Source organism: Dendrobates tinctorius, unplaced genomic scaffold, assembly GCF_039654945.1.
Source record: "Dendrobates tinctorius isolate UK_male_01 unplaced genomic scaffold, ASM3965494v1 ptg000214l, whole genome shotgun sequence".
Taxonomy (NCBI): Eukaryota; Metazoa; Chordata; class Amphibia; order Anura; family Dendrobatidae; genus Dendrobates; species Dendrobates tinctorius.
Window position 1 is genome coordinate 6,582,548 of NW_027361881.1, and position 15,612 is coordinate 6,598,159.

The 15,612-nt window shown below is 47.8% G+C and overlaps 1 protein-coding gene across 3 annotated transcripts in view; it reads right to left on the minus strand.

The window, feature by feature from the left end:
* PHKB (phosphorylase kinase regulatory subunit beta) overlaps positions 1–15,612 on the minus strand; it is a 116,580-nt gene that overhangs the window by 54,856 nt on the left and 46,112 nt on the right. For all 3 annotated transcript variants that reach the window (XM_073554990.1, XM_073554991.1, XM_073554992.1), the window contains one exon: positions 10,724–10,839. In XM_073554990.1, coding sequence (XP_073411091.1) covers positions 10,724–10,839 — 116 coding nt within the window. The remainder of the gene's footprint in view (positions 1–10,723; positions 10,840–15,612) is intronic.

Genomic DNA, 15,612 nt, shown 5'->3' on the forward strand with positions numbered 1-15,612 from the left:
ACCCTCATAGATCTTTTGCTTGATGATACTCCAAACGTTCTCTATAGGGTTGAGGTCAGGGGAAGATGGTGGCCACACCATGAGTTTATCTCCTTTTATGCCTATAGCAGTCAATGACTCAGAGGGATTCTTTGCAGCATGAGATGGTGCATTGTCATGCATGAAAATGATTTTGCTCCTGAAGGCACATTTCTGCTTCTTATACCATGGAAGACAGCTGTCAGTCAGAAACTCTATATACAGTACTTTGCAGAGGTCATTTTCACACCTTCAGGAACCTTAAAGAGCCCTACCAGCTGTTTCCCCATGATTCCGGCCCAAAACATGACTCCTCCACCTCCTTGCTGATGTTGCAGCCTTGTTGGGACATGGTGGCCATCCACCAACCATCTACTACTCCATCCATCTGGACCATCCAGGGTTGCTCGACACTCATCAGTTAAAAAGACTGTATGAAAAATAGTCTTCATGTATGTCTGGGTCCACTGCAACCATTTCTGCTTGTGAACACAGTTTAGGGGTGGCCGAATAGTAGATTTATGCACCACAGCAAGCCTTTGAAGGATCCTACACGTTGAGGTTCATGGGACTCCAGAGGCACTAGCAGCTTTAAATATCTGTTTGCTGGTTTGTAATGGCTTTTTAGCAGCCGCTCTCTTAATCCGATGAACTTGCCTGGCAGAAACCTTCCTCATTCTGCCTTTATCAGCACAAACATGTCTGTGCTCAGAATCAACCACAAATCTCTTAACAGTACGATGGTCACGTTTAAATTTTTGGGAAATATCTAATGTTTTCATCTCTTGACCAAGGCATTGCGCTATTTGATGCTTTTCAGCAGCAGAGAGATCCTTTTTCTTTCCTAAATTCCTTGAAACCTGTGCCTTGCTTAATAATGTGGAACATCATTCTTAAGTAGTTTTCCTTTAATTGGGCTCACCTGGTAAACTAATTATCACAGGAATTTGAGACTGATTTCAGTGATCCAAAGAGCCCTGATAAACTCATAGATGGTATTGTGTATTTGAAAAACAAAAAATTACATCTTTATGACACTCAAATACAATTTGCATAATAATTTGGAACACAGTGTACAAAAAAAAGCTAAACAAGCAACCACAACCAGAAACTAAACCGCCAGCCAACCCCAACCACAAAACAACCTGTTAGGCGTCGGATTCCTGTAGCTACACAGCAGGAGTCCAGAGCCTCACATACTGCTTTTCAGCAAGTCATTCCTGAGGCTAAGTCCCACTGCTGCTCCACTGAGCATGCTCATGAGACGATCTCCCATTGGAGCTCGGGAGTCACGTGTTCAGGTTCTTCCCCTGATCTGATTGATCCATCTCAGAGATCTGGAAGGTCCCGGCAGTGCATGGCTATAAAAGGTCCGCATGGCCGCTCGGCCATGTGCTAGTATAGACATTACTTGCTAGATGTGTGAATGGTGACGGATGTATGATTCTGGTGACTGACGCATTTGAAACCCCTTCCCTCTGATATTACGCATGTGGATAGGGAATTAGTTCAGCAGTCGGCGCCAGTCAGTGGCAAGCCTTAGGCCACCGTGCCTCTACACTAGCGTCCGATTGTGCTACTCCTCACGGCACTATCGTCTAGCGGCAGTGTCCTACGCCGCGCTGCAGTTGCAGCTCTCTTTGACGCCTGCAGTAGCGACGCCGCACACACTGTAGGTCTAGACGGACGCAGTTCCTTCTGCCTTGGGTCCTGCACCTGTGACCTGATACCATGTGTGCATATATCTGAGACCTGTGACGCTAACAGGCTCAGCCCTTTTGTGTTTTCCCTTACTGGCATCTCTGTGATTAAACAGTGGTTACTCTGCGCACCTGCGTGACGCTTAACCCCGTGCGCATTATACCGCCATATTGTGTGTCTGCTATTACTCAGCAGCAGTTATAACACCTTCTGCACGGTGGACCCCGAGCGGCGAATGCACTTTATTATCCATTTTATTTAGTGAGTTCCGCCGTTCCTAACACAACCTACTACAAGCAACCACAAACTAAACAGCCAGCAACAAACTAACTACAAACTACAACAAGAAACTAAATAGCCTGCAACTAACAACCACAAACCGAGAAACATAACCTACTTACTACAGCTTTGCACCCAAATAATTACACAAAAGATACTAAACAGTCAGCAAACAAACCCAGAAACACGACCTACAACAGGCAGCCACAAACCACAACCAGAAACCAAACAGCCTGCAACAAACAACCCCAGGGCAAGAAAAAAAAACAACCTACAGATAGAAAAATAATTACACCAATCAAATATACCCAGAAGTTAAACAGCAATCAACCAACCACAAACCAAAATTACCTCAACCAACTACAAACCACAACCAGTAATCAAAATAACCAATCATAAACCAAATGTCAAACCACAACCAGAAACCAAACAGCAACAACCAACCATAAACCACCTGCAATAGTCAACAGCAAATTACAACCAATAACCAAAACAGCAAGCTACAAAAACCAACCCTTAAACAGCCATTCACTAACAACCAGAAGCTAAACAGCCTGCAACATACAACCCCAAACCACCAACCTACAACAGCTAGTAACCAAAATAATTACACCAACCACACTAACAAAACAGTAACCTACAACAACCAACCACAAAAAATAAGTAAAGCAACTGAATAGGCACAACCATTAATCAAAATAACAACCAAACACAAACCAGTAAACAAATCATACAATAGTCAAACTACAACCAACTAGAAACTAAACAGCCTACAACCAACCTCAAACACTGTAGTAACATAAAAACTATAGCAATCAAAAAGCCAGAAATCAACCTACAACATCCAACCACAACCTGAAATCAAACAGCAACCATCAAACCACTAACCACCTGCAACAGCCAACCACAACTACAAACCAAACAACCCTCAGCCAGCCACAACTAGTAACCAAAATAACTACAACAATCACAAACCAGTTACTAAAAACATAAAACATACAACAACTAACATCAATCCACCAACCCCAACCTCACCCAAATGTACAACAGCCAACCTCAAACTACAACCAGTAAATTAAAAATACAACCAATCAAAACTAGAAACCGAAATAACTATATTAGCCACCAAACCAGCGATCAAATGTACAACCAAGACAGAGTTAAAATTAAACAATCTGTAACAAACAACCAAAAACTACAACCGGTAAACAAAATAACTAGAACCACAAATTACACCCAATGTACACCAACCAATCACAAACCATAACCATTAAACTAAACCATATACTGCAACAAACCATAAGCCCAAAGCCAAAAAAACAGCCATAAACCACAACCAGCAAAAAAACAGCAACCTACAACAGCCAAAAACAAATCAACCAACCTCAAAGAGAAATTAAAACATCCAACTACAAACAAATATAAGTAACCAAAACAACAATAGCCAACCACAACCAGTAAGCAAACAACTTACAACAACAAGCCAGTGGCACACCAACCAGTAACCCACTAACAAGCAACAACCAACCACAACCAACCATAACAAAACCCCAGTTAGAAGCAGCAATAATCTTCGGTAAAAAAAAAAAAAAACCAAAACACCACAACCAGTAACAAAATATTGCAAAAGAACGCACAAAAACAAAAAAAAAACCACAACCTATAGCCAGCAACAATCAACAACTAGTAACAAAATATTTAAAAAAAACAAAAACAAAAATATTGAAATCAATCGCAATCAATAAGCAGCACCAGATAAGAAATATAACTAATAAACAAATCACAAAAAAAACAACCAACACACGCAAAATAGCAACAGCAACAAAACACCACCAATAACTAATTTCAGCAAAATATACAAATCTCCTAGAACAAAAAACAATAAACATAGACAACTAGGAACACCCCAAGAACCAGAAGCAAACATATCAAGCAGCACAACTAGTAAACAAATTACATCTAAAACCAAAGTCACTTAAATATACCACAATAGTCACAGTCCGGAGCAAATCACAGCAAACAGCTACAACCAATAATGCAAGTAATCCACAATAAGCAGCCAGAACTGGCACCACCACTGCTAGGAGTCACAATCAGTATCTACAACCTGGATTCCAACATAACCAAAGAAATCACACCTAGTGCTCAACCACAGCCCAAACCACAAATCTACTCAGACAGTAACTGGAATAACCCACCAGTATCCAACCACAGCCCAAACCACAAATCTACTCAGACCGTAACTGGAATAACCCACCAGTATCCAACCACAGCCCAAACCACAAATCTACTCAGACCGTAACTGGAAAAACCCACCAGTACCCAACCACAGCCCAAACCACAAATTAACCAGACCATAACTGGAACAACCCAACAGTACTCAACCATAACTAAAACCACAAATCTACTCAGACCATAACTGGAGTAACCCACCAGCACCCAACCACAGCCAAAACCACAAATCTAACCAGACCTTAACTGAAACAACCCACCAGTACCCAACCACAGCCAAACCCACAAATCTAACCAGACCATAACTGGAATAACCCACCAGTACCCAACCACAGCCAAACCCACAAATCTAACCAGACCATAACTGGAATAATCCACCAGCACCCAACCACAGCCAAACCCACAAATCTAACCAGACCATAACTGGAATAACCCACCAGCACCCAACCACAGCCAAACCCACAAATATAACCAGACCATAAATGGAATAACCCACCAGCAACCAACCACAGCCAAAACCACAAATCTAAAACATAACATAAGTGGAACAACCTGACAGTACCCAACCATAACCACAAACCTAACCAGACGATAATGAGAACAACCCAACAGTACCCAACCCCAGCCAAAGCACAAAGTGTAACCAGAACATATTTGGAAACACCACAAGACCCAACCACAGCCAAAACCACAAATCTATCCAGACCATAATTGGAAACAGCCCAACAGAACCCAACTGTGAGCACCACGCCGGAGTCTTGCTCTGACAGGCAGGGTCTCTGCCGTGTCTCTTCACTCACCCGTGCTGCAGTCAGTTCTTCCCTTCCCCATGGCTCTGCATGCTTCCAGCCGGTCCTCTGGCCATGTCCTTAGGGCACGTGCGCACTCCCACCCTCTTAAAGGGTCAGCACGTGCACTTGCTAATACCTCCCCAGCCAATAGCTGTGGGACATTATGTATATATTGCTTCCTTCCCACGGGGAAGGTGCCTGAGCAACCTGTTTTGCAGTCTAAGGTTGCATACCAGTCCCCGATGACCTTTGATGCAAATCCTGCCTGCTAACCTCTAATGCAAATCCTGCCTGCTAACCTCTAATGCAAATCCTGCCTGCTAACCTCTGATGCAAATCATGCCTGCTGACCTCTGATGCAAATCATGCCTGCTGACCTCTGATGCAAGTCCTGCCTGCTGACCTCTGATATGAACTTGGTCAGATGCACTCTTATGCAAGCTCTGCCTGCTTCTCCATCCAGTATTTCCTTCTGGGTCCAGCTGCTGCGCGACCGTTGGTCTGCCCTGGAACGGCACCTGGCGTTCATCGGGATCCAAGTCTAACCTCACCATCAGGGGCTTTAGTGAACAGTCAAGTGATCGCTTAGTCATGCCCCTCCAGGTTCTCCGCGGTCCGTGGCACAGTGGCTCCACAAACCACGTCCATGACACCAACCATAGCCAAAACCTACAAATAGCCACAACCACAGAGACATAACAACCTACCACTATGGTACCGGGCAGACACCACTATGATCTCTGAGTGGCGGTATTATTTCAGATGGGAGTGGGATCTGTATATGTGACACCAAGAAGAGCAATAATCACCGCAGGCCTCGGGGCCGAGAGCCCATTTACTTTATCCGGTTTTGCTTTTATAGCTTCGGAGCCTCCATTAATATAAATGACAGCGGTAACAATGTCTTCTGTTTACCTGGGACGGCGCAGAGCGAGCGTCAGCACAAAGCCGCCATCAGCTAATAAGTGGAGGCTCCGCTTGCTCTGTCCTATTTATAATCTGCAGGCCGCGCACTAGAAGAAGCTAAAAGCACCAGCAATATATTACTTGTACCGGGTACGACGAAAACAGATGGAGCCGACACTTACCGGACTGCCACTGTAATAACAGGTCTGCTATAATATGGAGGCGCTCACTGCTCCCCACCTAACAGCCTATGCACAGTGCCACATCACAGAGGTACACCAGAACACACAAGGCAGAATAGTGAGTGCAGCTCTGGAGTATAATACAGGATGTAACTCAGGATCAGTAATGTATGTACGCAGTGACTGCACCAGCAGAATAGTGAGCGCAGCTCTGGGGTATAATACAGGATGTAACTCAGGATCAGTAATGTAATGTATGTACACAGTGACTGCACCAGCAGAATAGTGAGTGCAGCTCTGGGGTATAATACAGGATGTAACTCAGGATCAGTAATGTAATGTATGTACACAGTGACTGCACCAGCAGAATAGTGAGTGCAGCTCTGGGGTATAATACAGGATGTAACTCAGGATCAGTAATGTAATGTATGTACACAGTGACTGCACCAGCAGAATAGTGAGTGCAGCTCTGGGGTATAATACAGGATGTAACTCAGGATCAGTAATGTATGTACGCAGTGACTGCACCAGCAGAATAGTGAGCGCAGCTCTGGGGTATAATACAGGATGTAACTCAGGATCAGTAATGTAATGTATGTACACAGTGACTGCACCAGCAGAATAGTGAGTGCAGCTCTGGGGTATAATACAGGATGTAACTCAATGTATGTACACAGTGACTGCACCAGCAGAATAGTGAGTGCAGCTCTGGGGTATAATACAGGATGTAACTCAATGTATGTACACAGTGACTGCACCAGCAGAATAGTGAGTGCAGCTCTGGGGTATAATACAGGATGTAACTCAGGATCAGTAATGTATATACACAGTGACTGCACAAGCAGAATAGTGAGTGCAGCTCTGGGGTATAATACAGGATGTAACTCAGGATCAGTAATGTAATGTATGTACACAGTGACTGCACCAGCAGAATAGTGAGTGCAGCTCTGGGGTATAATACAGGAGGTAACTCAGGATCAGTAATGTAATGTATATACACAGTGACTGCACAAGCAGAATAGTGAGTGCAGCTCTGGGGTATAATACAGGATGTAACTCAGGATCAGTAATGTAATGTATGTACACAGTGACTGCACCAGCAGAATAGTGAGTGCAGCTCAGGGGTATAATACAGGAGGTAACTCAGGATCAGTAATGTAATGTATGTACACGGTGACTGCGCCAGCAGAATAGTGAGTGCAGCTCTGGGGTATAATACAGGATGTAACTCAGGATCAGTAATATATGTACACAGTGACTGCACCAGCAGAATAGTGAGTGGAGCTCTGGAGTATAATACAGGATGTAACTCAGGATCAGTAATGTAATGTATGTACAGTGACTGCACCAGCAGAATAGTGAGTGCAGCTCTGGGGTATAATTCAGGATGTAGCTCAGGATCAGTAATGTATGTACACAGTGACTGCACCAGCAGAATAGTGAGTGCAGCTCTGGGGTATAATACAGGATGTAACTCAGGATCAGTAATGTATGTACACAGTGACTGCACCAGCAGAATAGCGAGTGCAGCTCAGGAGTATGACTCTCTGGTGTGAGTTAAGTGTCTCCTCTTTTTATACATCCTGCATCTTTGTCAGTGGAGGGAATAATTAATGGATTGAGCCCGTATTCCCTGTACAGAGTGAACAACAGATGTGCGTTTCATTTATGGATCTTTTTACTTTTGGCTTCCTGTTTCTTTAAGCCTCTGTGTGGAGAGCTAATCTTAAAAAAAAAAAAAACAAAAAAAAAAAACAACAACTTCTGAATTAACAGAAGTTTCTCGGTTTGATGTTGAGGCATTAAAACCTCATCTAACAGATTCGCGGCAAACTGACTCGGCGGCTAATGAAGCAGAAATGACATTTAAATGTATTGTACGCGGCTCGTGGTGACGGCGAGGAGATGTTCCGCTGTAATCAGAAAACAGATACAACTCTGCCATAAAGTGACTATTACAAGCCATTCAGTCTCTTTACATCGCAGCCGATGCTGTAAGACCTGCAGCTCATCCGGAGACAGATACATCGAGAGCCCAAAGCAGCTTCGTCTGCGCGTCACATCCACGTCTACAAGTCGCTCACCTGAAAAATTAAAATTCATCCCGGGAGAATAGAAATTTCCCATCACGCACTCACTGACCGGATCCAATTTCTGCAAACAACAAAGCAGCGATGCTTCACTTATCAGCACTCATCTCCTGCAGCATCAATCTACTCCAGTCACACCCAAAGCTGCACAAAACTTTCCTGGGACCCTGTAATTCCGTGGCCACTGCCATGAGCATTTGTCTCACATCGCTGGGGGTCAAACTGGCCGCTAGAATGGGGGGACCCCGAATCCTGATCACCCCAACTGCAAGGAGACTGAATGGAGCGTGAGTCGAGCTTGTGTCCAGCTCCACCAGGAGTCCTGGCGATTGGTGGAGATCGCAGTGATCGGACCCCGGATTTATCAAGGGTTTCGGCCTTTGATTACCTGACATGTACTGCGATACTAAACACGGTACCAGATGCTGAACCAGCAGAATGCTGCAGGGAGCGGAGAATCTGTGCAGACTGACCGTTCACAGGCAAGAAGCGCTTTTTTATGGCAGCTGTCCACCTGTTCAGCAGTAGATTGCTGCTGGCTTCCTCTTAGATCTCAGCGTCCTGGAGATGACAATTCAGTGATGTCGTGCTGCTTGTTGAGTGTCTTGTACGAGGCGTGCAATAGCCGGACAGGAGGGCGAGACCTGCTCAACGCACCATCACATGAAGCAAAGTCCTTCATAACTTGCTACAATGAGACTTGCAGATTTCCATTAAATGAAACCTCAGAAGCCGCCCGCCTTTCAAAAACCGGAATTCCAGGATACGACATCAGGGCAGCAAAGCCCCAAACCGGAGCCGTATCCAATGCACTAAGTCAATTTGCTCTCTGGAAACTAATTGTCATTCCAGTACAGATACGAGATAATCCCACAGCGGCAGGACTCTGATCCATTTACTGTCCTTGAGTCACTAGTCTGTGGTTTCCAGTAACCATCCTACCTGCCAGTGATCTTCAGGACTTCACCTGCTTGTCTGGGACTTCCAATAACCATCCTACCTGCCAGTGGTCTTCAGGACTTCACCTGCTTGTCTGCGACTTCCAGTAACCATGCAACCTGCCAGTGGTCTTCAGGACTTCACCTGTTTGTCTGCGACTTCTAGTAACCATGCCACCTGCCAGTGGTGCTCAGAACTTCACCTGCTTGTCTGCAGTTTCCAGTAACCCTGCTACATGTCAGTTGTCTTCAAGACCCTTTCAAGACTTTAACTCTACGTGTATGCCAATGGCTTCCAAGACGTCTCCTGTTCTATTGCGGCTTCCAGGATCCCTTTAAGGCTTAGTTTGCCTTAGGTAACTGTTTCCAGAGTGCAACACTTGCCAGCTGCATAGATGCCCATGTGCCCACCTGGACCTTGGGCTTAGAGACTCCACCTGACCTACTGTGCCCGCTTTCTGTAACATGAATAAGCACAAAGGACAACTGAGGGTTTGTTACAATTACATCTGGCCCGGACAATCCTCTGAGCTGAATACAATCTCGTTCACTTTGCTACAATGTATCATGTAGAAGTGTAAAAGAGCCAACCTATAGGTGAAACTACAACTCCCAGCATGCCCTTACAGATGCACAGCTGGAATACTCCTGTAATTGAGGCTGTTCTGCACTGCAGCAAACCCGCAGCTGTGGGAAGTACCAGGTCCTACTAGCTGACAGCAAGCAGAAAAATGTGTTTGACAAAGCCTTTGATGGCTCTTTTTATCGGCAGTCCTATGTAAACCCAAAGTAAACCCGGACTCAAGTACTGAAAGAGAAACTAGGTTCTGCTGCAACTGCGCCTTGTACTACCGGAAGGGAAGGACCCGTGGGACGAAATTTCCATGGGAAGTAAAAGAGGCGCTGAGTGAGGTGTGAGCAGAATGAGTCATGACGGCGGTAATGTGACTGGCTACGTGCACATCCATCAGCGCTGACATCCTAATACACGGGACAGTGGCGGGACGCCATGATTAACTCGTCTGCCGCGCTCCGCGCTCAACTCTCATCAGCCTTCATTGCTTAATTATGATGCTTAATATCTGTGAGATGAAGGCGCTTCCATCAGGCGTCCGCCATCGACAGCTCCATTCACTTTATAGGGAGCAGAAAGTGACAGCGAGATGCGTCGTCGGCTACAATGTGTCACCCATGGGGGTTACCCTTTAATAAGGGCAGTGCTGGGCAACAACCCGTTTAAGGCCACAAGCTATAAATTAAATGTCAGATGTCACAAGGGGATCAGTCTCATTATTGAGAGCAGCTTCCCCTTTAATTTGCGGATGATGGGAGTGATACTGCACCCAGGACACAACAATAAAGCTGAAAACAAATGAAATAAAGCAGAACCTGATTGTCCCTAAGCCGGAGGGGCCGAATCCGAGCCGCTCACTTCATCTCCTCATTACCCGGATCTGCTAATCCAATCTATTTATACAGAGCGGCCATAAAGCTCGCCATGAGGAATAATAGGCAAATCAAATGGGGCCGAGACTTAATTAGTTCATCAATGTGAAGAAATAATGAAACGCGTCGAGCGCAGATACCTGGAATGTAACTCCGTGCTGCCGTTGTTGTATTTGCTGCCTCTCTCCCAGATCCCAAAGTCTGGCACTCGGTACGCTCGCTCCACGCAGAAGACCAGGTTCTGGATGAAGGACACCTAGAACGAGAGCAGGAGAGTCAGGGCGATAGGGAATCGGAGGGAGGGCGAGGACCGGAGGGAGGGAGGGAGGGCGAGGGCGCGGACCGGAGGGAGGGAGGGAGGGCGAGGGCGAGGACCGGAGGGAGGGAGGGAGGGCGAGGGCGAGGACCGGAGGGAGGGAGGGAGGGCGAGGGCGAGGACCGGAGGGAGGGAGGGAGGGCGAGGGCGAGGACCGGAGGGAGGGAGGGCGAGGACCGGAGGGAGGGAGGGAGGGCGAGGGCGAGGACCGGAGGGAGGGAGGGAGAGCGAGGGCGAGGACCGGAGGGAGGGAGAGCGAGGGCGAGGACCGGAGGGAGGGCGAGCGAGGGCGAGGACCGGAGGGAGGGCGAGGGCCGGAGGGAGGGCGAGGGCCGGAGGGAGGGCGAGGGCCGGAGGGAGGGCGAGGGCCGGAGGGAGGGCGAGGGCGAGGACCGGAGGGAGGGCGAGGGCGAGGACCGGAGGGAGGGCGAGGGCGAGGACCGGAGGGAGGGAGGGCGAGGACCGGAGGGAGGGAGGGCGAGGACCGGAGGGAGGGAGGGCGAGGACCGGAGGGAGGGAGGGCGAGGGCGAGGACCGGAGGGAGGGAGGGCGAGGGCGAGGACCGGAGGGAGGGAGGGCGAGGGCGAGGACTGGAGGGAGGGAGGGCGAAGGCCGGAGGGAGGGAGGGCGAGGGCCGGAGGGAGTTCGAGCGAGCCCGAGAACAGGAGGGAGGGCGAGCGAGCGCAAGGACCGGAGGAAGGGCGAGCGAGCGCAAGGATCGGAGGGATGGAGAGCGAGTGTAAGGATCGGAGGGATGGAGAGCGAGTGCAAGGATCGGAGGGATGGAGAGCGAGTGCAAGGATCGGAGGGAGGGAGAGCGAGCGAGCGCGCGCAAGGATCAGAGGGAGGGCAGAAAGCTGCAGAGGAAACATGAAGCCAAGAAGGGAGAAGGCAGGTGATGAGCTTAAAAAGAGGGGAGAGGTAAAGGGCTAGGATACTGGGAGACAATGAGGCAGATGGGGCAGGTGAGCTAACATCAACAGAGTGGACAAGATAAAACATGGAAGGGAGCAGGTCGACAATTAAGAGGATGACTCGGCATATACGACTATCAGTGGTGCCACAAACCCAAAGACACAGGGCACACGGGCCAAGACCCCAAAAAGACACAGGGCACACGGGCCAAGACCCCAAAAAGACACAGGGCACACGGGCCAAGACCCCAAAAAGACACAGGGCACACGGGCCAAGACCCCAAAAAGACACAGGGGCACACGGGCCAAGACCCCAAAAAGACACAGGTCACACGGGCCAAGACCCCAAAAAGACACAGGACACACAGGCTGGGACCCCAAAAAGACACAGGGCACACGGGTCGAGATATTAAAAAGACACGGCACACGGGCCAAGACCCCAAAAAGCAGCAGACTCCGCAGCATCTCCCCACAACCCTCCGCAGTCTAAACTCCATGGTGTCATTCAATTAACACTGCAACCAGGTGATCTGTCACACTGACTCGAGAACCTCAGCTGCGACACTTCAGGACTGGCAGACAGCAAGCACAAGACTGAATGAAGATGGAGAGGATCACAAGAAAGGAAAATAGAAGCGACAAGTATTGAAAGACAAAGTGGAGGACAAAGTAGAGCATGATTGAGAAATCAAAGGGCGAACGTGCTGGAGAGTGGGATGAAAGGAGAACGGCGAAAATCTTCATACTGCGGATATCAGAACATCAGCTCTGGATAATTAAGTGTCGAAGAAAGTGATCAAAGAGAAGCAGAATCTGATGTAACCTGCAGACAGGGGAGAACTACAGCTCTGCTCCAGGAGACGTCACTGAGCCGACGAGGGAGAGGAACACTGCGGGGGCCAAAGCCAGCCGATACCTAAATATAGCAGCACAGTCACTGCAAGGGGGCGACACAGACAGCGCAACACAGACCCGATCATAGCAGTTGTGAAAAGAGGCACACAAGCTTAATGACAAAGGGCAGAACAGGGAGCGCAGCTCTGGAGTATAATACAGGATGTAACTCAGGATCAGTAATGTATGTACACAGTGACTGCACCAGCAGAATAGTGAGTGCAGCTCTGGAGTATAATACAAGAGGTAACTCAGGATCAGTAATGTAATGTATGTATACAGTGACTGCACCAGCAAAATAGTGAGTGCAGCTCTGGGGTATAATACAGGATGTAACTCAGGATCAGTGATGTAATGTATGTACACAGTGACTGTACCAGCAGAATAGTGAGCGCAGCTCTGGGGTATAATACAGGATGTAACTCAGGATCAGTGATGTAATGTATGTACACAGTGGCTGTACCAGCAGAATAGTGAGCGCAGCTCTGGGGTATAATACAGGATGTAACTCAGGATCAGTAATGTAATGTATGTACACAGTGACTGCACCAGCAGAATAGTGAGTGCAGCTCTGGAGTATAATACAGAATATTCCTCATGATCAGTGCAATATAAGCAAAAAAAAAAACAAAAAACAAATTCACTGTGTTCAGGGCTCTCCGGTCTACAGATGTGTGTGGTATTTAACCTCCGTTCCCACTCACATCGTTATGGATGAAGTGCAATACAAGCAACAACCAAAAAAACAAGATAAATTGCTGTTTTAGGAGGAAAAAAATATAAAGAGAACAGACCTTTGTTGGGATCATGGACAGGATTATTAATCCTTCTCTAAAAGAAAAATTCCTAGAGGAAACATCAGGCAGATAGGAGGCAGTCGGCCTCGGAGTGCCCTACATTTCATTGGCACAATGGGGATATAAAAGTCACATAAATATCGGAAGATTCATTATCTCCAATAAGGGACATAAAAGCTGCGGGGGGGGGGGGGCTGTACGTGGAGCGGGGGGGAATCATGGTTCTAATAATGCTGGGCGAGCGCGGTTTATAAGCCCAAGCCACTGTCGCTCCGCACATAATCAGCTCGCGCCTCCGTCCTGCAGTCAGAATACGGATTTAGGAACAGGACGGAGATGCAGTTGCTTGTGAACGATAAGGTGATGGAAGCCGGGGCCAATCTCCGGGTAATAGCCTGTCTGCCGGCGACGCTGAGAAAATACATTACTAAATGTATGAGAAGAGAAGCCTGGACAGAAAATGAAATTGTGATCGCTACTCAATAAAAAAAATACAAAAACAAATAGGATTTCTCTTCTCCGAGTCCGAGGACGTAGAAGATTACACTGGAATCAGGGAAACACAGGACGGCATTATTATTAGTAAGGCAGTCTGCACTGACAGGGGGGGAATGTAAGGGGGAGTACTGAGACTCGGGTGTAAAATTGGGGCAGAAAAGCAGAATCCGGCCTTCATTTACCCCATACTCCACCATTATGCCATTGTCATCATGGGACCAGATTGTTGTATGCATCAGCCTAAAGGCCCCGTCACACTAAGCGACTTACCAGCGATCCCGACACCGATATGAAGGTGTCAGGATCGCTGGTAAATCGCTATGTGATCGCTGGTGAGCTGTCACACAGACAGCTTCACCAGCGATCAGCACAGCGATGCCGAGCGCCCGGCATCGCTGGCCATCCTGTAAAAAATAGAATCAAAATAAAAAATATAGTTATTCTCACCTTCCGACGTCCTGTTCAGCCATCCCGCCTCTCTCCACGCTCCGGTCCCAGTGATCCTTTGCACGAATGACCGCGAGATGTCACAGTCTCGCGGGATAACAAAGTCTCGCGGTCATTCGTGCAAAGGATCACTGGGACCAGAGCGTGGAGAGAGGCGGGATGGCTGAACGCGACGTCGGAAGGTGAGAATAACTATATTTTTTATTTTTTTTTTTTACACCTGATCGCTGGTCTCCCGCCTGTCACACACAGCGATGCGTGCTGGCCAGCGGGAGACCAGCGACCAAAGAAATGTCCAGAGATTTCTTGCAGCGATCAGCGATACCGGCAGGGGGGCCGCTCGCTGATCGCTGTCACACATAGCGATCTCGCTGGTGAGATCGCTGTTATGTCACAAAAGTTGTGACTCAGCAGCGATCTCGCTACCGAGATTGCTTAGTGAGACGGGGCCTTAAGTTTCCCACAGCTGAGCATCCGCTACAATGTGTACAGTATGTCAATCCTCTGAGCTGAACAATTCTCTCCTGATAAGTTGTTACAATGTATCAGTGCAGGTAACAAGTATCAGACTGTGAATGCAATATGTGGAGAATGTGCGGCTTTATCTCCACTAAATCCTCCGACAAGGTGATGGACACGATGCTGCTGAATAGACAGAAGAGTCCACTCACTGCCCTATTTGTGACTGTGGACCACCCGGCACCTCGATGACTCTGACCTCCCTAGACCCCCATCAGCGTCTGAGAATCCCACACCACCTCTGGTGACTGTGGACGATTGATTCCCCGCTCCTAAGGAATTGTGACCCCCCCCCCCCCGAGCCCCTTGGCAACTGTAGACCCTATCTCCTAGACCCTCTGGCGACAGTGAAGCCCACTCTTAGCTCCTTGGTGACTGTGTACCTCCTTGTAGTCCCCTCTGGAAACTGTGAACCCCCACAGCCCTGGTGACTATGAACCCTCTAGCATCTTGGCCGCTGTAGACTAATCTCCCAGCAACTGTGGACCCCCAGACAAATGCACTTTGTGTAGACAATGCTATGTGAGCTAAACATCAGGAAAAAATGACTGATACTCTGTGACAATCAATGAGATCACATCAGCAGCTGACGTATTTCGCTCAGAGCTTTGTCTAGAAGTAAACAATTATATCAGGCTGACGTG